The sequence below is a fragment of the Miscanthus floridulus genome, chromosome 16, assembly GCF_019320115.1.
Source record: "Miscanthus floridulus cultivar M001 chromosome 16, ASM1932011v1, whole genome shotgun sequence".
Classification (NCBI taxonomy): domain Eukaryota; kingdom Viridiplantae; phylum Streptophyta; class Magnoliopsida; order Poales; family Poaceae; genus Miscanthus; species Miscanthus floridulus.
Genome location: NC_089595.1, coordinates 82,341,904 through 82,364,546, shown reverse-complemented (window position 1 = coordinate 82,364,546; position 22,643 = coordinate 82,341,904). Strand labels below are relative to the sequence as shown.

Here is a 22,643-nt window from a genome sequence, read left to right as displayed (position 1 = left end):
GACTCCTGAAACACTTCGTGATTGAAAGGGAGATGAAGCAGCAATTATTCAAAGATCCTGCCAGTGACTCGCTGAGAACCAATTATACAACACTTCACTTTGAAAGTTTCTTATTTGCTTTCATAAAATGCTTTATTAATTTGTGATTGACTGGAACATTTTTTTCTTTCGGATGATTTCACGAAGCGAATTTTAAAAATTCTACCTGTGAGGTTTTCAAATCTTCTGAACTTTGATCTGAACAATTAAAAGAGCTGCTGTCAACTGGATGCAGCAACATGTTTATTGTTGTCTAACTGAAGATTCTGCTAACATTCAGATATCACACTAATTCTGTGAGAATCGACCACAGTTCACAGCACCTACAGTGCTCCTCTTATAAGCACACCCTACCCGGCCCAAGTTGTTGTGGTTCATCTGTGTCACTGTGTGCAGCACGCACACTCTGCAAATAAAAAAAAATCACAGCACCAACAGGTGCAGCCTAGTTTGTACTGCTGAAGTGACTCCGTTTGAGATTCGGAGATCTCAATGTGAAACGAAGTTGATGAAAGACGTGACATCTTTCCACGAGGATCCACCGTCTTCAGACGCAGCCCGAGCCGCATCCTTCCATAGCGCCGCTCGCTTCCTAATGTCCTGGACCTCGGCCGTGTCAGGGCGCATCAGCCTCTCCACGGCCGCGGCGATCTCCTCTTGCAAAAATGGGACTCCAAATATGGGGTGTCTACAGATTGAGTTAAATCCACCAGCGGCCCTCGAACTTGTAGGCGTGTGTCACATAGGTCCATGAACTTGGAAAATGCATTTCTAGGTCACTAAACTTGTTAAGTAGTGCACCGCAGGCCCATACCAGCCACGTGGATATTTTTTTACTGACGTGGCATGCTAATATGACATAATTTTTCATTTAACCCCTCACATCTATTTTTCTCATAAAAAACAGACACAGCGCCCGCCGTGCTTAGGAATGCATCGAATAGGGAGGCTTCAGCGACACTGCTCCATGCTCGACAAGAAGAAGCGCGGGCCGCGGCCGCTGCCGTCGGGGGCGGGCGTGGAGTCCGGCTGCGGGCGGCGGCTGCAGGAGAGCAAGCCGTGGGAGGCACTGGAGGAGGCGTCCGAGGATGGGTCCCTCGCCAAGTCCCGTGACGAAGGCGCTCCTCGATGGAGGAGACAGTGCGGAGGGGGGGTCAGTGCGACGGTCGAACCTCGTCCTCCGGCGCCGCCAAACATGCCCAACGGTTCGCTGGACAGGGTGCTTTTTGGGGGAGCTGCGGCGCCGCCGACGCTGAGCTGGAGCGCCAGGTTCCAGATCGCGCTTGGCGCCGCCCGAGGCTTGCTGTACCTCCACGAGGGTTGCCGGGACTGCATCATCCACTGCGACATGAAGCCGCAGAGCATCCTGCTCGACGAGGACCTCGTCCCCAAGGTCGCCGACTTCGGCATGGCGAAACTGGTGGGGAGGGACTTCAGCCGCGTCCTTACGACGGTGCGGGGCACCATCGGGTACCTCGCGCCAGAGTGGATCTCCGGCGTGCCCATCACCGCCAAGGCTGGGTGACAACGGAGCACGGCGCGTCGCTGTCAGAGTACTTCCCGCTGGTGGCCGCGAGGAATGTCAGCGAAGGGGTGGCGCTTGTCGCGCTGCTGGACGAGCGGCTGCAGGGGGACGCCGACCCGCGGGAGCTGGGACGCCCGCCAAGGCGCATAGCCCGTCGCCGGCGGCCGAGCCGGCTGCCAAGATCGAGACGAGCGACGTGTCAAAACTGCTCGCCGCCCTGGAGGAAGAGACCTGCACAGTGGAGCAAGCGTGGGAACGGTGGCAGAGCAGTCGCGACGAAGGCGAGGCTCCGTGGTCTGCGTCGGCTCGGTGTGTTCTTAAGCACGGCGGGCGCTGGGTCTATTTTTTATGAGAAAAATAGATGTGAGGGGTTAAATGAAAATTATATGTCATACTAGCATGCCACGTCAACAAAAAATGTCCACGTGGCTGGTATGGGTCTGCGGTGCACCACTTAACAAGTTTAGTGACAAAAAATGCATTTTCCAAGTTCATGGACCTATGTGACACACGTCTACAAGTTCGAGGACCGCCGGTGCATTTAACTCTTACAGATTTAACACTCGGGGTGGATGATATATGGGTCCATCTATGTCTATGAAATATGGATGAGTGTCAAATCTGCAAACACGTCATGTTTAGAGTCCCATTTTTGCATTTTTTTCGCCCGGGCCATGTCCCTGAGGCCGACCCCAGTCTTCCACACCTCGGCGACGAGCCGGCTGTGGTCGGCTGGTCTAACGCGATGGGCAGGGTGAGCATGGGCACGCCGGCGTACACCGCCTCGAGCGTCGAGTTCAAGCCACAGTGGGTGAAGAACCCCACGACCGAAGGGTGGCACAGCACCCTCAGGCCTCAGCTGGTCCGTCCACGGCACGATGCGGCCGGAGTCGCCTTTGCGGATCAGGCCTCTCATGCGGGAGCACGCGTCGGCGTCGCGGAGCACCACAGGAACCGGGCCTTGATCTCGGCCAGGCCAGCGGCAATCTCGTCGAACTGGGCGGCGGACGCCGAGAGGAAGCAGCCGAGCGAGACGTACAGCACCGAGCACGCGGGCTGCGCGTCCAGCCACGCCATATAGCCGTCACCGTCTGGACTGGCCTTGTTGTGCTCTTGCAGTGCCATGAAAGGGATGCAGGGGGCCAACTGCGTACACTGGGAAAGGAAGGTTTTGCCTCAGCGCGTCGATGGCGTCGCTCTCGAGCTATTGGAAGGTGGTGAAGATGATACATTGTGCTTTCTTTGCAGAGGATGTCCAGCACTATCGAATTGGTGTGTGTGGGTGTGGGCACAACATCAGCGAACCTGATTGATTTCGTGCCAGGAATGTAGTTTTCAATCAAACAAGGATCAGTAACATCTGCATAAGAGCACGAGATCAGCTTGCGGAAATGTTGACATGCCAAAGAAGAACAATGTTAGTATACGAGTTGCACAGCTGCTCGCACCCGGAGACATGGGCAGCAAGCCGCTCGAACGGCGACGCCATCTTGGTGTGCACGGCCTCCAGGAAGCCGACCATGTCGTTGGCGCGGCCGTGCTCCGAGGGGATCACGTTTGGGATGGCCTCGAAGCGGACGCGCGGGCCCAGGTCTGGCAGCGCCGCCGAGGCGCCGAGGAGGCCGAGCCACTCCTCGGTGACGACGACAGTGATTTGTGTGTTAGGATCGATGGTGTGTATCTCTGTGTGTAACCATGGATTCGGTAAGCCTCCTCGTCTTTCTCTACTGCGATGCAGCAGCAGCGTAGACGCCGGTGCCGTGGCGTAGTAGGCGTCCAGTGTAGAGACAGCTCCGGCTTGGTGTAATCCTCGCGGACGCCGGTGCTCGGCGCGGCCGGTGAGGAGACGAGGTGGCGATCCAGTGGTGTTCCCGTGGCCTGTAGAGGCGACAGCGGTCGTCGGTCGGCACATCCCGTCGCTGGCAACACCTCTTTAGGATCGGATTAGGGTTTTCTGTAGTTGGGATGGCGGCTCCGTTCAACCTCGTGACCCGAGCCCAGTTCCTCACTCCTCTATATATATGTGTTGTGCGACAGGGGCCCACCAACCAATTAGGGTTGGGCTCCCCCGATCAGGGAGCAGAGGCAAAGGCCCAATAGGCCGTTGGGCCTATTGGTGGAGATCAACTAACATTCTCCCCCTTGATCTCATTCCATCTTTCACTTTCATATCATTTATTTTTGTTCATTCCATTACAGATTAGCTCATAGAGCATGTCTCATCGTCACGGTCCATTGCCGATAGACTTAACAGCTACAATACACTACTCTGTTCTGAAATAGATCCTTATCTTTGGGCCTTCTTTTGTCCAGGAATTTTAGGCTTTCCCTTAAACCCATGCTAGCTACATGTTCTCTGAACACCATGTTCTCTAAACATGTTGGGTGGTAAGCCTTTTGTAAGCGGATCCACGAGTATCTTTTCTGTACTTATATGCTCAAGACTTATGACTTGATCCTGGACTTTATCTTTCACAACATAATACTCTATGTCAATGTGTTTGGCAGCACCACTTGACTTATGTTGTGAGCATACTGTACTGCCAGATTATAATCGCAGTATAACTTTAAGTGGTCTATAGATGTCGTCAACCACCTTCAAACCGGGTATGAACTTCTTTAGTCAGTTCACCTGCCCGTTGCCTCATAACACGCTACAAACTGTCATACATTGTGGACGATGTAATGATAGTTTGCTTTGAGCTTTTTCATGAAATAACTCCCCTTTGCGAGATGATAGAAAATCCACGTCTGGATATATATACACTGTCGCATAATCAGAATCTGAATATTCCACTATGTGGAGTCAATCAGATCTTCTATACGTCATCATGAGGCCTTTCATTCCTTGCAAATAACGCAAGACTTTCTTTATCAATTTCAGTATTCTGTTCCAGAATAGCTCTAGAATCTACCAAGTAAAAACCCGGTAACAAATGCCAAGTTAGGGCGCATACATACTTGAGCATGTTGCAAGCTTTCGACAGCTGAAGCATATGGAACCACTTTCATTTGATTGAGCTCATATTGGTTCTTAGGGCATTGAAAATCACCATATCTGTCGCCCTTGACTATAGGAGCAGGTGAGAGACTACATTTTGTGCATACTGAATTACTTTCTTTAAGATTCTTTCTATGTATGCCTTTTGTGACAGTCCTAATACCCCTTTTCTTCTATCTCAGTGAATCTCGATTCCTAGAACGAACGAGACTTCACCAAGATCTTTCATATCAAGTTTTGAGGACAAAACTTCTGTCTCCTGTAGTAGACTGACATCGCTACTAGTAAGTAAGATATCATCCACATACAGGATAAGGAAGATAAACTTCTCATTCTTAAACTTTGCATAGACATAATTATCCTCTATATTCTCTTTAAAACCCAAAATTCTTTATTGTCTGATCAAACTTCAAGTACCACTGTCTTGAAGCTTGTTTTAATCCATAAATGGATTTCTTTAGGCGGCATCCCATTCGTTTTTTTCCTTCCATGACAAAACCTTTCGGTTGTGCCACGTAAATATTTTCCTACAAGTCTCTGTTGAGAAATGCCGTCTTTATATCCATATGATGTAATTCTTAATCGTAATGTGCCACTAATGCCATTATGATTCTGAAGGAAACTTTATATGAGACTAGAGAAAATGTCTCATTGTAATCAATCCCTTCTCTTTGCATATAGACTTTTGCCACAAGTCGCGCTTTATATTTCTCTATATTCCCTTGAGAGTCAAGTTTTGTTTTATAGACCCATTTACAGCCTACTGTTTTGGCTCCTTTAGGAATTATTTCCAAATCCTAAACTTTATTGGTATTCATCGATTTTATTTCATCTTCTATGGCCTCAAGCCACTTTGATGAATGATCACTTCTCATGGCTTCTTCAAATGAGGTGGGATCATCCTCCATTTGAAATTCCTTAGTGTTATACACTTCATAATCAGCAGAAATAACTGATTTTCTAACTCTTTGAGACCTTCTAGGGGCCTCCACATTTGGCACATCTACTGTTTGAGGCTGTTGTTGCTCCCCCTCATATGTGGCAATAGGTTCTATAGAATCCTGAAGAACAGGTTCCTCATTTCCATTCATTGTTAACAACAGGTGCTGACACCATAGTATCTTGCACTGTCGGTGTAGCGACAGCATGTAGTAAGAAAATTGGCTCATGAATCATTGGAGTGGGCGCATACACCCGCTTCACTTCAAGGTCAATTTCTCGAGCTACCATGCTCCCCCTCATCTTTTTATCCTCTAGGAAAACAACGTGTCTCGTTTCCACAAACTTTGTGTGTCTCTCTGGACAGTAGAAACAAAAACCTTTTGACTTTTCTATGTAGTCAAACAAATGGCAACTTACTATTTTGGAATATAACTTTCCAATGTTTGGGTTAAATACTTTAGCCTCAGCAGGGCTCCCCACACACACGCAAGTGGTTTAGTGAGGGTACTCTTTCTGTCCACAACTCATACGACGTTTTGGGCACCAACTTACTTGGTACTCTTTTGAGAATATGAATGGGGTTTTTAACGCCTCCATCCATAGGCTCAACTGTAAGGTGGAGTAACTTATCATACTACCCACCATATCCATCATGGTACGATTGATTCTTTTAGCTACTCTATTCTGCTGAGGTTCGTCCAGTATAGAATACTGGGCTACTTTGCCATTCTCCTGTAAGAACCCTGCATAAGGTCTAGGAACTTGGCCATATGGGGTATGCCGACCGTAGTACTCCCCCACGGTCAGACCTGACTATCTTTATCTTTAATATCTTAAATTTATACAATGCTTCTCTTCTTTCTTTAATTGGATAAATATAGTCATAATAGGAGTAATCATCTGTGGATGTTATGAACGAATCATTACCATCCACACTCTTTACAGGAAACTGACCACAGATGTCTGTGTGAATAATCTATAAAATTCATGTGCTTCGTTTGTCATCTTTCTTAATCTTCTTTACATACTTTTCTTTTATGTATTCTCTACATTGTTCTAAATCTAAGAGCTCTAATGGAGGAAGAATATCTTCTTAACTTATCTTTCTATTCTCTCCCTCGAAATATGGCCTGAACGATAATGCTATAATTTCGACAACGCATCGTGAGCTCTCTTATGCCACCATTTCTAGAGTAACACTCTGTCACCAGCTGCTTTATCAGCTGGGTAGCATATGTCTTTAAAGAGACAGTGAACTGACTCTTTATTCTATCGAGGTACTCGGTGACCGTGTCACACTCTAGGATTAAGCCCATAATTGTAGGTTCAATCATGTTCTTTATCACAGCCAAACATTTCTTGTTGGCAGTGACCCACTTCCTATGCATAAAAGTCATAGGACATCTTTTGGGATTCAAAATCCCTTTCTTTAGTTGCCCAAGTGGCATTATTCTCTTTTGTCTCCTTCACCGGTGACACAAAACTCAGTGGAACATGGTGAGGTGACTACCCAGTCCACCTTAGATAAGATGAAAACCAGGTCAAACCTTTTCTTAACATATAAATAACACCATTTGCATGCCTTGATTTCAACGTTGGTCAAAATCAAAACATACAATTATTCTTATACACTAATTCTACATCATCTTTGGGCAGAAATAGAATTAATACATAAATCTTTAACTTTTCCAACTGTTCTTACACACTAATTCTACATCACCGTTGGACAGAAGTAGAATTAATACATAAATCTTTAAAATTTATAACTCTTCTTATATACTAATTCTGCATCACCGTTGGGCAGAAGTAGAATTAATGCATAAATCATTAAGATTATGATATTGTTATTAACAACGTTGGTCAGAAAATAACAACATCATAATCATGTCAAATCTCTTTTTCTCCAATTAAATACCACATTGGTTCAAAAATAACTGGAGAATCAACATTTTCTTTAGCAGCGGAAAAAATCTCTTTTTCTCCAATTAAATACCACATTGGTTTAAAATAACTGGAGTATAAACAACTTTTCTTTGGTTGTGGAAAAAAAATCTCTTTTTCTTAAATTTTACCCACAGGGAAAATTGCTTTTTCTATTTTCTTTAATCCATTAATCAATTTCCAGGAAATAAATATTTACTGGAAAAACTTTCCTTTTCTCCAGTTAAATATCATGTCTGTTCAAAATCAATAGAGAATATACCTTTTCTTTAGCAGCGGAAAACATATACTCAATTTCTTGAATTTTACCCACAGGGAAAAATTACTTTATCTATATTTTCTTTTGAGCCAATTTCCATTTTTCAATTTTATAGAAAAAGAAAAAAATCGAAAACGGGCTCCTTCTTCAATATTTTGGCCCAAGATTGGCAAAAGCCGGCTCGGCCCACACAGCTGCGCGGCGCCCGACCGCACCCAGGCTGCAACCTGGGCCTGGGCCGGCAAAGTGATTCGGCCGCGCGCGCCCGCCTGGGCCGCGAGTTGGCCCATTTAATCTTGGTCGTTCGTCTGCATCCGACGGCTGCGCGTTCATTTCGGGCGGTATAAAAACCGACGCCGCGCCGGTGCCCGAAACCCTAGCTCATTTCCTTCCTTTGCTCTCTCTCTCTTCTTCGCTGCTCTCTTCTCTCTCTACCTCACCTCTTCTCAGCGCAGCGCAACAGCGACCGAGAGCGAGCGAAGCGAGAGCGACAACGATGGAGCGGCCATGGGGCTGTCGCCGGCCCCCTCGCCGGCGCGCGTGCTCCCCAACGGGTGAGCACGCCGCCGTCGAGCGGCCTGGCCACGGCGCTTTCTTGGCCGAGCCCGGCGAGCCAGCTCCCCCGACTCAGCTCTTTCTTTTCCCCGTGCGCCGGCGTGACAGCAACGCTGCACGACGGCGAGGTAAGCCACCCCCTTCCCCCTCTTCCCCTTTCGGTTTGGATATGTTTTCCTCTTATCTGAACCATTGAGTGTTGGGGATTAGGGTTTAGATCTAGGGTTAGGGTTCGGTATCCGACCTTCCCCTTTTCCCTTTCTCTGATTTGCTTTTGTGATCTTTCTTTTCTTTTCGGAGTTCATCCGAATGGGATCTAGGGTTAGGGTTCAAGTGCCGACCCCTGTTCTTTTTCCCTTCTTTGGATTTCCTTTCTTTTCTTTGATTTGTATCGAATCCCTCTTTTCCCCTTCCTAGTCGCGAGTTAGGGTTAGAGATCTTTTGAATCGATTCGGGATGGGGTTAAAATTATGGTTAGGTCTTAGGGTTCGGCCAAATTCGAACCCAATCTTCTTCTTCTTTCTACTGTTTCTCTTCCCGTTGAAAGCTTTTATGGGTTTAGGGTTCGGTTTGAAGTGCCGAGAGCCCTTTCTTCTTTTCCCAGTTAGGGAACCTCTTCTCTGTTCAGATCCGAAAAGAAGTGTTCGGTTCTTTTCTCTTGCCGTGCGCCGGTGAACGGTGCGGCATCTTTCCCCCCGCGTGGTGGCGGTGGTGACCGGTAGACAGTGACGTCCGCCACCCCGGTCTCCCTTTCTTTCTTCTTTTATCTGATTAGGGTTAGGGTTACACAGAGGCAACCTAGCTCTGGTACCATTGTTAGGATCGATGGTGTGTACCTCTGTGTGTAACCATGGATTCGGTAAGCCTCCTCGCCTTTCTCTGTTGCGACGCAACAGCAACGTAGACGCCGGTGCCGCGGCGTAGTAGGCGTCCAGTGTAGATACAGCTCCGGCTCGGTGTAGTCCTCGCGGACGTCAGTGCTCGGCGCGGCCGGTGAGGAGACAAGGTGGCGATCCAGTGGTGTTCCCGTGGCCTGCAGAGGCGACGACGGTCGTCGGTCGGCACATCCCGTCGCTGGCAGCACCTCTTTAGGATCGGATTAGGGTTTTCTATAGGTGGGATGGCGGCTCCGTTCAACCTCGTGACCCGAGCCTAGTTCCTCACTTCTCTATATATATGTGCTTTGCGACAAGGGCCCACCAACCAGTTAGGGTTGGACTCTCCCGATCAGGGAGCAGAGGCAAGGGCCCAATAGACCGTTGGGCCTATTGGTGGAGATCAACTAACATGGTGACGCCGTCTCGAGCTGCCAGGAGGTGGCACAGGTTCAGCATCGCGTTGACGTGGCCGCGGCCCGGGTACGGCCCGGTCACGAGGTGGCACGGCGGTGCCGCCGTGGAGCCCATTGCACCACCGCCTGGTCGAGGCGCACTCTCACACGAGAAACCTTGAGGTGGTCTTGTGAACCGTGACGAGATCCGCCATTGGGGACGCAGAGTCATGCTGCGGGGTTGGTTGGTGGTGCCTCTGCCTCGATATCCTCCGGGATCTGGTGAATGGCCATGCCCATGATGAACTGCACGCCATTTCTGACACCTTCCATTACTTTTCTGAACCCATGATAGTTTCGCTGATTGCGTCCTATGAAAATCAGAAAATAAAAGGAGAACATTTTGGGGTTCGGATCGCGTTTTATTTTCAAGCACAGCTGCACAAGATCTCCAAATCAGCCCGATAAGTATTAGCAAGGACCAGGCTTTGCAATTGTGTCGAAGATTGGCGCAAGAAGAGAAAGGGCGTCTCTGAAGAAGACCCTGGGCCAGTTCAATTTTGGGCTCGTTGAGACCCGATTTTCTTGAACAGACATGGCAAAAACAGAAAGAAAGAAGAAGAAAGAAAGAAAAGACTAGCTACGCATCATGGCTATATTTCTTTATTGGGCTGGGCCTAGGGCTATTCCTGATCCGCAATGGCAACCAAAAAAACATCGGCACGGCAACGGCCAACGGGGTCAATCGTCAGGTTCAAAAAAAAAAGGTCAATCGTCAACTGAAACTGAAAACTATAGCTGTTTTCCTCACGCGTGAAGCCGCTTTGCCTTCGCCTTGGCACGGTGGATGATGGCCGTGGAGGATGTGGAGGTGGTTGCCAGGTTGGTGGTGGCTTAGGAGTGGCAAAATGTCGCGTGCATCGGCCTGTTCGTTTGGCTGTGGCTTATCGTAAACGATCGTAAATTTCTAGCTGGAACATTATTTTTTTCTCACACAAACCAACCAGCAGTACTTCTTCACGAATCAGCAACGATACGAATCAGCCAACCGAACAGGCTATGTGGTAATGAATGGGTGCCAAATTGGTCCATGGGCTATAGTTGGCCCAGATATGGCACTCCGCGTGACGGGCCTTGAATGTCATATCAACGAGGCTCCGCTAGCAGACACCTTCCCTGTTCTCCAGGCTCCTGCACATGCTTGTGGGCTAAAATATAACTCAACGACTAGCTTCCAGACGTCCGGCGCAAGGTCCGTGTCTGGAGCCCGCTTCCCACGCCCAGCGCCTGCTCTATTCCGTACACCCCACCCGTTTGGTACGCCACTCGAACAACTTGCCTCACCCACGCCCCCTGTTCTCACGCGGGCCCATGTCGTCTAAACATCACCAGCATTGAGAAGAGGAGGAGATACCGAGGCAAGGAAGCAGAAGGCGATGAGAAAGATGCAACACTCGATCTACTTTTGAAACATCCAAAGAAAATAGTTGAAACATTTGCAACATACGTCTAAATACTTGTAAAAACACATGAAAAACGCTTGAAAAATCCGTTGCAAAATATATGCAACATTTAGATAAAACACATGCAACATATGTGTGAAACTCGTGCAACATTCAGATAAACACACTTGCAACATACGTGTACAACTATTGCAACATATGCAACATCCCGATCTACTTTTAAAACATCCACATGAAACACTTGCAACATCCAAATAAAACATCTGAAACGCGCAATGTCACCTTGCTGCTTGGACGAATCACGGAGCTTGACGCCACCGTGGTGCATGGAGCGCTCGCCGGTGCACCTCTGGGCGAGGACCTGCTCAGTGGCCTGGGGGAGCACCCGCGCGAGGCGCATGAGCACCCTTGCCCGAGCACCTGCTCCACGGCATGGGTCAACGCACCCTGGGCGCAGCGGAGGACGGGCTTGGCGCGGCGGGGGATGGCGGCGGCGATGCGTCGGAGTGGCCTAGCAAGGTCGACGCCCAAGCGCTACACCTCGGAGGTGGTCGCCCGTCGCGCCTAGCCATGTCAGCGGCCGAGCGCTGTAGCCTAGAGGTGGCAGACGAGCAGATATAAGTAAGTGAGCGAATAGAAACAAGTCCATGGACAAACTGATTTTTTATTCAGAAATAGAGGAGCGTGGGGTCTGGCGTCATGCGGCCCACTAACGGTGCGTCCGGTCGCCCGGATGCCCTCTTACTAGCATCAGCATTTTTTTATTTAGAAACGAGAGAGCGAGGGGTCTTGAGCTGACGTCGCACAGCCCAACAGTGTGTCCGGACGTCCGCTTCGTGGCATTAGCGAAAATATTATAATGTTCGAAAGCCCTTCTTCTCTAGCTCATCGTGTTCACGAAGAACAAAACTCAGCCCATCATCCGTATTCCGGACAGGGGAATTGAATGAAGAGTACACGTGTGACGATGCGTACGAGTGTGCACGCACGCGCAAGGGCTCAGTTTCGCCAATCGCCAGGGCGATGACGGCCACCGCGGCTTCCGTGTGGGCCGGTCGACAAACGGCCGTGGCCGGCCAGCCAGCCGGCCGGGACGACCTCGACCGAGAGAGGTGTGGAGGCAACCGGTCGACCACCGCATCTGGTGGCAGATGCGCGGACCGCCGGTGCCTGGGTATGCGTAAGAAATTTGTCTGTCTATTTACGGTTGTTAGTGTAGACTTGTTGTGTTTGGCTTAAGGGACACTTCTCTGTAGTGCGATGCACGTAATAACGTACGGAGTACCAAAAGTTCGCAACGAACGGGGCAGGTGTGAGGGAACAGTGTACCGATATGTACGAATGGAACAGCTAGAGCAAGCGATGCCACTGCCAGCGAGGATGCGATCGGGTAAGAATTGAAGGTATTCACTCACTGGGAGTTCAGACGATAGTAATAAAACCGTTACGGACATGGGAATTTGGAGATATTAACACTGGGACGTACAAGTACTGGGAACCATAGATCATCCTTGTGAGTTTGCGACGGTGCAGAAAGCAATTGCAGCTATCCAGCCTTTAATCCTCGTAATACTCATGAAATATACGAATATAATCCGTATGATGACCCGTCCTGTATACCTTCTCTTTCCTTATTGCCTTGGTGTATAATGGCTCGTCCTAATTATATATAGATGGCTCGGCATGAGATCATTTAAACACAGTTCATTTACGTCTAGATCTAAGAAGAACACAAGCATTGCCCGCATGGGGGTCATAAATAGGGACAATTTAGGGTTTGTTTGGTTTCTTAGACCGAATTTTAGTCTCTTTCCCATCGAATATTTGGACACATGCATGGAGTATTAAATATAGACTAAAAAATAACTAATTACACAGGTTACAACTAATTTGCGAGACGAATTTTTTGAGCCTAATTAGTCCATGATTTGACAATGTGGTGCTACAGTAAATATGTGCTAATGACGGGTTAATTAGGCTTAATAAATTCGTCTCGTAAATTAGTCTCCATCTGTGTAATTAGTTTTATAATTAACTCATGTTTATTCCTCCTAATTAGCATCCAAACGTCCGATGTGATATAGACTAAAATTTAGTCCGTGGAACCAAACACCCTCTTATTCGACAACTAGCGATGTTCGAACTTGTTTGACTGTGTCGTCTCTTTTTTTTTTAAGTCGGGAGGGGAGGCCCCTAATATTAAAATTGCAACTGTACAAATGCAGGTGCAAAGCCAAGAGGCTCAGAGAGGAAACAAGAGAAAATACAAGGGGAATAAAGTACAGAAATGCAGAAGAAAAAGCTACAAAGTACGAGTGAAAGAACTTGCAGAACTAAAATAAATTGGACTGAGTTGACAACATCGAGAGTATGTGTGAATTCTCAATTTGATGGCCTTCTTGTTCGATTGTATCATCTTGGTCTATAAATTCACAAATCGATCGTATGAATTCTCAAACTTGTTCATCTATATCATCCCGATCTCTAAACTCGTAAATCGTTCGCTTATGTGCTCGAACTTGTTCGGCTGTATGATTTAGGTCCCTAAACTTACAAATCATCCGTTTAGATCCTCAAACTTGTTCAGTTGTGTCATCCCGGTATTGCAAATCACCCATTTAGAATCTCAAACTTGTTTAGTTGTGTCATCCCGTTCCCTAAATATTGTAAATACTGTAAACTTATAAATTCAATATATATTTATAGAACTATCCAAAAATTATAAATCTAATTTTGTTAGACTCCCGTAAACATGTACTTTAAATTAGAATAAAGGAGATCACCATGTACTCTCTATTTTTAACTCTGTAATTAAATAACTAAATATGCACGTACATTTTTAGACACGTGCCTATTTAGTTATTTAACTATAAAGTTAAAAATAGAAAGTACATGTTGATTTCTTTTATTCTAATTTAAAGTACATGTTAGCAGGAGTCTAACAGAATTAGATTTATAATTTTTGGATAGTTCTATAAATATATATTGAGTTTGTAAGTTTATAATATTTAGTGACCGAGATAACACAACTGAACAAGTTTAAGGATCTAAACGGATGATTCACAAGTTTATGGACCTAGATGATGCAGTCGAACAAGTTCGAGGACCTAAGTGAGTGGTTTAAGAGTTTAGGGACCGAGATGACACAGATTAACAAGTTTGAGGACTTAAACGATCGATTTGTGAGAGAGACCGGAATGACACATCCGAATAGGATCGAGGACAGTTGGTGGACTTTACTCGTATTTTTTATTAAAAATATTTTAGTTTCTTTAGCTGTTGGATGAGAAATCAACAGCCCAGTTTTTTTACAATCATATCTCCAATTCCACCTTCTTTCTTCCAGGGGGGGCACCATACCTTCATATCATGTTGCGTTCTTTTTCCTTCTTGCTTGACTCTAGTGGTGTCAACACTACTAACCATATCACTCCAATCACAATGCCCTTGATGCCATCCTCGCAAATTGCCAACAATCTCAACGGCTGCGACTGACGCTCCCACTGCTCAGTTACACCATCGGGCCAAGGACGTCCTTGTCTCTATAGCCAGAAACTACAAAAACCCAAATCTTCAGTCCCTGGCCTCCTCTAATCCTCCTCTGGGCAGGTCAATCAGCGCGCTTGCTGCTCCATTGCAACTCACACCCTCAGAGTCACAGGCAGAAACCGGAAAAATAATGGAGCATGCGGAGACGAGACCACCACCAAATCCAACTATCTTTTTTTCTGATTCTCAGTCTTACAACTAGCCATGTTTGCTAGCCACGGCATGTTAACCCCGGTTGACTGCAAGTTAAGCACAGCTGCACAGGTTTGACAGAGAAGCTGTGGCCGTGGTCTCTTGTAAGATCGAAGGAAACAACATGGTGAGATGGCGGCGCTTCTGGGCCCGGCAGGGAGGCAGAGCCAACAGCGAGTCGGGAAGAAGATGACGTCGTCTCCTTGACGCCCGCGCGTTGTCGAATCGAGCCCGACGCCACCGCCCACGCTGCCTGTGCACTGTGCCACGGCGCGCTGTTCTGTTCCGCCGGAGCTCCGCCGAGTTCAAAAGCCGAGGAAGCCAAACCAAAAAGCACATTTGTCGCCGGCGTTTGTAGCGTACTAGTCCAGTGTCAACTGACCATCTGGTTACCAAGCGAGACCGAAAGAACCTGAGCTCTGCTCTTCTTTAACGAATCGCGTCGTCTGCTTTGACGAGAAACCGTGCTTTTACTCTGCACTGCACATCCCTCGAAAATTCTCTCGGCGACGAGGATGGAAGAAGAAGATGGACGCCAAAAGGGCGACGCCGTCACGCGGGGGTAGTCAAAAGAGCCAGCAACGGGGACGACCAGTCGGCGTCAGGCTTTCCGGAACCGAAACAACCACCGAACACATGCCAAAGCTGTGGATCTCTCGGAAGTCTGCTTTGTTGCAGCAGCCACTGCCCACAGCCAGCAGGTACCTGCTTGCTGAAGCAACAGCAAACGACCCAGCAGCACGCTTTTTTGGCCAATTCGGTGTGCCGCGTCCCTGTCGTGCGGGCCTGCGGCTGCGGGACCATACTACGGAACCGTGAGACACCCATCCTTTATCCTCCTCTGTTGCGTTGAGCTGAGAGAACAGATGCAAGGGCGAAAGGAACGTAAGTAAATGGCCATCATGCTCGTCACACCGGTGGCAGTAAAGCGGCGCACCCAACCCTGCACGGGCGCTGTGATCACTGCTCGCCATGACGGGCTGTGCAATTAATTGTACACACACCTGTGCTCCTCTCCTCCTAGCGGTAACACTGCAGCGCAGGTGCATCCGAGTCGGATCGCCGGCCATGTGGGAGCAGCGCCGTAGCGCCCAGTCTGTCCTGGCCGGGGCGGCCTTGGCGCGCGCCGATCCCGCGAGATCGTTCGTTTCCGGTTGCGCGAGCGTGCGTCCGGCCTGCACGTCCGCGGACCGCGAATCGTTAGGCGCCGTCCGGCGTACGGGCCTCGGTTCTCCTCGTATTGCTTGGTATCGTTAACTGATTTGTTGTGAGAGAAAAATATTATTTGTTGGCTGAAAAATACGGCTTATAAATCAAATAAACGGGAGGGCTAAATCCCTAATACGAATACCCGATCTGGGACTGGGATGCCACGCCATGCCATGACGAGACAGTACTGCGGGTACCGGTATCGTCCTGTGCAATTTTGCTTATAAAAGCAGCCGGGGCAGGGCGTGTTTATGTGGGATCACGCTGGATTAGGGCTGTGATTTGGAAGCCGTGGAGACAACTGAATCACACCGAAACGTACTGTACGGTTCGAGAGGGTTAGTGTGTTTTAACTTACTATCGATGGTTTCAAGCCTCTAGGATTATCGCTAGCATTCCTGATGATAACACTCAAGTGGCAACATCATTTTTCTTTTTTTCGGTGGAACGAACCACAACATCCAAATTCAGAGAAGGGTAGATTCAAATTGTCGTCACTGAATTGCAGTAGGGAGATCCTGAATTCCTGAGGGAAATGCTCGTCTTGAGTCCACAGGTGGCTCTCTATAACTATAGTAGTAGGAGTAGGGCGCAGCAGAGCTTCGGGTTGTTTACACTGACAGAGAGTAACAGAGTATTCGAAAAAGCGAAAACAGAGCATAATTATAACCTGGCATTCACTACAAGAGGGAGGTAGGGAACCATTAAACCGAGGTCCCTGAATCCCAAATGATTGAGAACCTGTGATGTCAAGTAGTAATTAAATTGCAGCAAGCAATTCAGTGGTCTCGTATCAGATATTTATATATATATTCAGATTGCCAAGCCAGATCTGTTAGAATGATTGACTTTATATATATATTCAGATAGTCCTATCCTATCGAGATGAAGCGAGGAGCAGCGGGGGCCTTTTCGACACCACACCACGAACCATCCAATCATCTCACGGATAAAAGATCACAGCACGACACCACCAGAAACAGCATACTTGCAGACGACGCTAACAGTCAACAAACAGGGATTCACTATAACGTGGCAAACAAAATCAAGCACAGTGCATGCTTGTTGGTTCACATTGATTTGTTCAGTGACATGATTTGATAAATAACATCACTGGCTCCTTAACACCATCCATCATCTGATCTAACAGCATCAAGCGCCAGTGTGTGTGATAGAAAAGAAGCTAAGAAGGGAGTACTGCTCACTATACATAATGCACATACTCCAACTAAACAAAAAAAACTTACACCTGTAAATCCCGATTATTAAGGCACTTACTTGTCTGTAACTATCCTCCTTCCCCCAAACCGAAAAAAGAATAAGAACACTAGTAACAGCTGGACAAAACAATCAAAGAATCAGAGACCACCGTTTCGCAATCTCCATCCACTGTTCTTCTTCCTCAGTTCTTCTGCCACCCCGCTATTCCAACCGGTGATCCGAGGTGATCCGGCATTGGCAGTGGCAGTGGCGTTGCTGAGACACGATCAGCCAGCCTGACATCATCTAAGCTCAGCCCCTCCACTCCGGGCACTGGTCGGCCGGCCTCGTGTTCTGCGACCCTGCCTTGATCGGGCATGGCGCGTACACCGGCGGCACCATGCAGTTGTACATCAGGCAGAGCGAGACGGTGGAGGGGAGCGACGACGACGGCGATATCTCGATTCCCGTCAGGAAGTTGTGCTGCAGGTACAGCACCTGCAGGCCGCCGGAGCCCACCAGCTCCTGCACCAGCCGCGCGGGGACCTCGCCGGTGAACCGGTTGTTGTTCAGGTACAGCTGCCCGACGCCCGCCAGCAGCGGCGAGAGCTGGCCCCAGAACCGGTTGTAGCTCAGGTCCACCATCGGGATCGTCACGTCGTTGGACGGCTGCACGAGCCCCGCGAAGAAGTTGCGCTGCAGCTGCAGCACGGACAGTGGCAGCGAGAACACCGACGCCGGGATCGGGCCCTCCAGCTGGTTCATGCTGAGGTCGAGGAAGTTGAGCCGGGTCAGCCGGGGCAGCACCTGATCGACCGTGCCGGTGAGCTTGTTCGCGGACAGCGACAGGTACTGCAGCCCGACCGGCAGGGTGGGCACGCCGCCGGAGAGCGCATTGTGCTTGAGGTCCAGCCGGAGGAGCGGGGACGAGTCCGGGAACGACGGGACGCCGCCGGTAAGCTGGTTGTGGCAGAGGATGAGGTTGGTGATCGACGGCAGCGCGGCGATGGACGGCGGGATGGTGCCGGAGATCTGATTGAAGCTGACGTCGAGCGTCCGGAGGTTGGACAGCGCGCCGAAGCCGTCCGGTATCTGGCCGGAGAGGAGGTTCTTGCTCACCGCCAGGAACCGGAGATTCGAGCACGACGCGAGCGACGCCGGGAGCTCCCCCTCGACGCGCCCGGGCACCAGCGACAGCTCGGTGAGCGCGGACAGCCGGCCCAGCGCTGGGTCCAGCCTCCCCGTCAGGCCCGGAGACCCCGCCCGGGGGTCGCCGAGCGCGAGCGCCGCCACCCGGTCCCCGTCGCAGAACACGCCTGGGAACCCGCACGGATCGGTGGTGAAGTCCCACCCGTCGAAGAACTCGGAGCCGGGCATGTCGTCCAGCGACCGCCGCACCGCCTGCAGCGCCAGGAAGTCGACCGGGTCGAGGATCCCCGCCGCCGGCCGCGGCGCCACCGCCACGGCCGCCAAGACGACGCACGCCACGACGGCGCCGAGCCGCGCGGTCACCGCCATTGCCGCTCCTCCTCTGCTTTCGCGCGCGCGCGACGGCTCTTGCCTCTGTCACTCACCTCTGCAACCGCAACTGCAACAAGAAGGAACAGATCAAAAGCACTGATCAACCGCGTCGGGCCGTGGCACAAAGAGCAGCGTGAGCGGCGGCGTGGGAACCTTTAAGCTTGTCGCGCGCTGTCTTTAAAGGCGCACGGCGTGGAGGTGGTGCGGCGAGAGGGTGCTGGCCTTTGTACGTGGCTGCCCCCGTGAGGGGAGGAAGTGTGGAGGAAAGAGATGGCCTTGACGACGGTAGTCAGGCAGCTGAGGTCGCGTACGACGCCCTCACTCCCTCTCGCCTCGCTTTCTCGTGGAGGCGGAGGCGGCGCGTTAGCGCCTTTAATGGAGGTGGTGGCTTCCCCACAGCACAGCAACGCACACGTACCGCGGCGCTGCTCTCCCTCTCCGCACTCCAGTACCCGCAAACCGCTACACTTCGCCGAGAAGCCAAGAGAGAAACAGTAGTTAAGAATGTGCAGCTGAGCTGGGCTCCCGCGGGCGGGCGGGCGGCGCGGTGGCGGCAATGATGGTGGCTTGGTGAGGTCGGAGGTGGAGAAGACGTGGTGGTGGGCGCAATCAATTCCGCTTCGCCGCGAGCTCGCCTACTACTGCACTACTACGGTACTACCACGCTACTCCCCTCCTCCACTGCTCTGATTGGCTTCTTCTCTGCTTTTCCGATGGGCTTCCGAATTCTTTAGTGGCTCCGGGCTGCGCGGCAGGCTCGGAGGCGCAAACGGCTGTCCGAGCCTGAGGCTCGGGTATGGCCGGGGCACCCGGGCCTGAGCATGACAGGTGGGGTCTCTCGGCTCACGTGGCAGTTGGCGGCCATCAATGCGACCGCCTCGGGGGAGGGGCCGGTCCGAGCCTTTTTGGCACCAGTAGAAACCGAGAAGTGGTAGGCGATATACTTTGCAAGCTGCGATCCGCGGCCGTGGTCACGCTGCTCGTGGGCCTGGACTCCGTCGGACCCACCTGGCATTGCCGGGGGCCGATGGGCTCGTGGATCTACCCCTGTGGCGGTGGGGTTTGCGACGGGGCCGGAACACGACGCGACCGTAACGGGCCGGTCACCTAGCTCGGTCCCATCGCGCCTCTGCGGTTCTGTTCGCCACGCTGGCGCCCGGGCCTCCGGGGCCAGAAAAGGCTTCAGCACGGTGGTTTAGTCGTATTTGGTTTATGAGTGATGGTGTATCAATTAATGAATAGTATTTTTCTCTCATATTAAATTAGTTAATAGTATTTTTAGTCATGACTTATTAGTCGAACAAGCCTAAACGAATAGGGTGTTTCTCTGCAGAGCAGCTGGGCCATCTGTGGCCTTATGGAGATTTTGTCGCCTGTGATGGGAACTGATGAAGCGCCGGAATGGGAAGCTTGGATTATTATTACTGCTTCCTCATCCAAAAAGGATAAGCGTATTTTAAGAAAAATCATACTCCTACAGAGCAAATTTTCACCCTTAATTTCTGTCACAATATATTCTCAAATTCATCTCACAGATATACTTTAAATACAAATTTATTGATGCAAGTTTGATTTCCTAGATTATATTTAAGTTGACTAATTACTATTAAAAAAATTAAAGCTTATCATCCGTGGGCGAAGGGAATAATACGCCGTGCCAGAAGCAAAACGTACACGCAGTGCTGGCTGGGTCTGTCTTTTGAATGTGAGGCGGAGTTTTGTCGTGTGCAATCGTGTCCAAAAGCGTTGGCATGAGCATGCCAGCGTCGGCGAGGCTGTGACAAAATATTTGTAAGGGAAGGACCACGTACATGGCGACTAGTGAGTGAAAATTTGGATCTCACCTGAATCACTGGATGCTGGAACGTGGCTATACATGATCTACGAGGCTCGGACAAGGAGGTGACGAGAGGTCAAGAGCCTCAATAGTTCCCGGAATGTGCATGGTGGCTACATGCCCCAGCCTGTTCGTTTGGCTGTGGCTTATCGTAAATGATCGTAAATTTCTAACCAGAACAGTATTTTTCTCTCACACAAACCAACCAACAATACTTATTTATAAACCAATAACTATACGGACCGGCCAATCCAACAGGCCGCTAGTACATACGCATTGGTGGACCAAAGGAACCGGTTGACGGCTCCGCTGGGCCTCTAGCAGAGCCTCGCTTCGATTACCTCTCTCCTCCGTCGACAGGGACCAGCATGTCAGAGCCCGTTTCCGGTCCCACATTCCAGCGACAAAATAAAGTGGCTCGCTGTAACAGTAAGTGAAGCTAGTTGTAGATTTGGTGACGCTCTCTCCATTATTTTTCCAGTTTCCCCCTGTGATGGAGGCAGCAACGAGTGGGCTGATTGACCTGGCCAGAGGAGGTGTGGGGGAGGGAGTCGTGTCGTCAGGCCGTGGGGCCGGGAAGGCAACGGTAAGATTCACAGGTGGAACGGAGGTGCCAGGGCGCATCCACACGTGTGGGCAGTGGGCACGATCACTGTAGACTTGGCTTGGCGTGGCTGATGGGAGTGCACTTAGGTTAAAAAACGAGCTCCAGACGTGGCGACCATTCTTACCGCACTAGGTAATAAGCTAGCACGATTTCTCCAACTCTTTGCTGCTTTTTCATAAAAAAAACTCTTTGCTGCTTCAGGCTCTGTTCTGGTATTAAATCGGCCTCTGCTGATTTATACAGCTAAGTTGTTGTGAGAGAGAAACAATGTTTCACGACTGATTTGTACGAATTAAAGACGACTGAATAGCAAAAGCAAACAGAGCCTCAGTTCATGCCAAAGATATGGGCTATATAATTTGCTGAGACAGAGAGGGGGAGGGGAAGAAGTGGGCTCTTGGTTTGACTGACACATTATTTTCCGTTTTTGCCACGACAAGGCCACTGCTCTGTCGCCTTAAAAACACGAGTAATCCAGCACAATCTCTCTAACCCGACGCGAAGCAGCAGCAGTGCTTCGGTTTCCCTTCAAATGAGCAGCAGTGAATAATAAAAAAAAATGCTAATCACCGCTCATTGTCCTCGGTCCTTCACGCCCGAATACACCGCTCATGGTCATGGGGTGCATATCAACTGAAGCACTGGTAATTTCTGAAGATTTTGTGAATTGCTAGGAAACCATAGCGAGAAAGGCAGATATTTTCTTTAAAATATATAAACTATATATCCGCATTTATAGGTGAGGCAATGAACTACACGTGCACAAGAGTTCAAGTGCAAATTCGATCTCATTTGAGAGAAACGGAAATGGCAAAAATACTTGTTATAATTTCAATTTTATCCACTATTGCAAAATGCGTCTGAAATTAGTCATTTTTGTTTAGGTCAATTAGCACTTTATTATTATTTTTTGTTTAGATGTGGATCATAGTATTACTAATAGCTGTGTGAAGTTTCAAAATTCGTTAGAACTAAATTGAAGGTGCGGTTTGAATACTTGCACAATTATCTACTAGTAGATACATGCACCCCTGCCCAGTCTATGAGAATTGCATTTACAGCCCTGCCCCTGGCCAAACAAACAACCAGCTTGTTCGCTTGTTGGTTTCAGCCAGGTCTTATCAGTCAGTCAATAGTATTTTTCTCTCACAATAAACCAGCATCAGCCAGACTTATCAGCCCAGGCTCAACGTCTTGCAGTTGCAGGACATCATAATACGCGTGCTACCGAAATCATATCTTAACTGGGGGGATCAGAGTTGATCATGGCACACAGACGGCGCAGTGCCATCATTAGTTAAAGGGGCTTGTGTATCTGAGTCCCCTTCTCGCACAGTAGCTGGCAGTGTAGCACGCAGGCAGGAGCTAACACTTTTTAGGGCCGTTTGGTACGGCTCCTCGATCAGCTCCGGGAGCACTTCCGCAGCACCAACCAAACGCTAGAAAATGGATCCGCTCCGCGTCGGGAGCCGCGGGAAACCCGCTAAGAGGAGAGGAGAGAGAGAACGGGAGCCGGAAAAACGAGCTTCGCCC

The 22,643-nt window shown here is 49.5% G+C and overlaps 1 protein-coding gene and 1 pseudogene across 1 annotated transcript; both read right to left on the bottom strand.

The window, feature by feature from the left end:
- Positions 1 to 528: 528 nt before the first annotated feature.
- Positions 529 to 9,668, bottom strand: LOC136510927 (UDP-glycosyltransferase 87A2-like; annotated as a pseudogene).
- A 7,323-nt stretch (positions 9,669 to 16,991) lies between these two features.
- On the bottom strand, positions 16,992 to 19,337 carry LOC136513740 (DNA damage-repair/toleration protein DRT100-like). The gene is made up of 2 exons (XM_066507700.1): positions 18,820 to 19,337; positions 16,992 to 18,733 (listed from the first exon to the last, which is right to left on the bottom strand). The coding sequence occupies exon 2, from the start codon at positions 18,661 to 18,663 to the stop codon at positions 17,458 to 17,460; it is 1,206 nt and encodes a 401-aa protein (XP_066363797.1). The 5' UTR covers positions 18,664 to 18,733; positions 18,820 to 19,337; the 3' UTR covers positions 16,992 to 17,457.
- Positions 19,338 to 22,643: the final 3,306 nt, after the last annotated feature.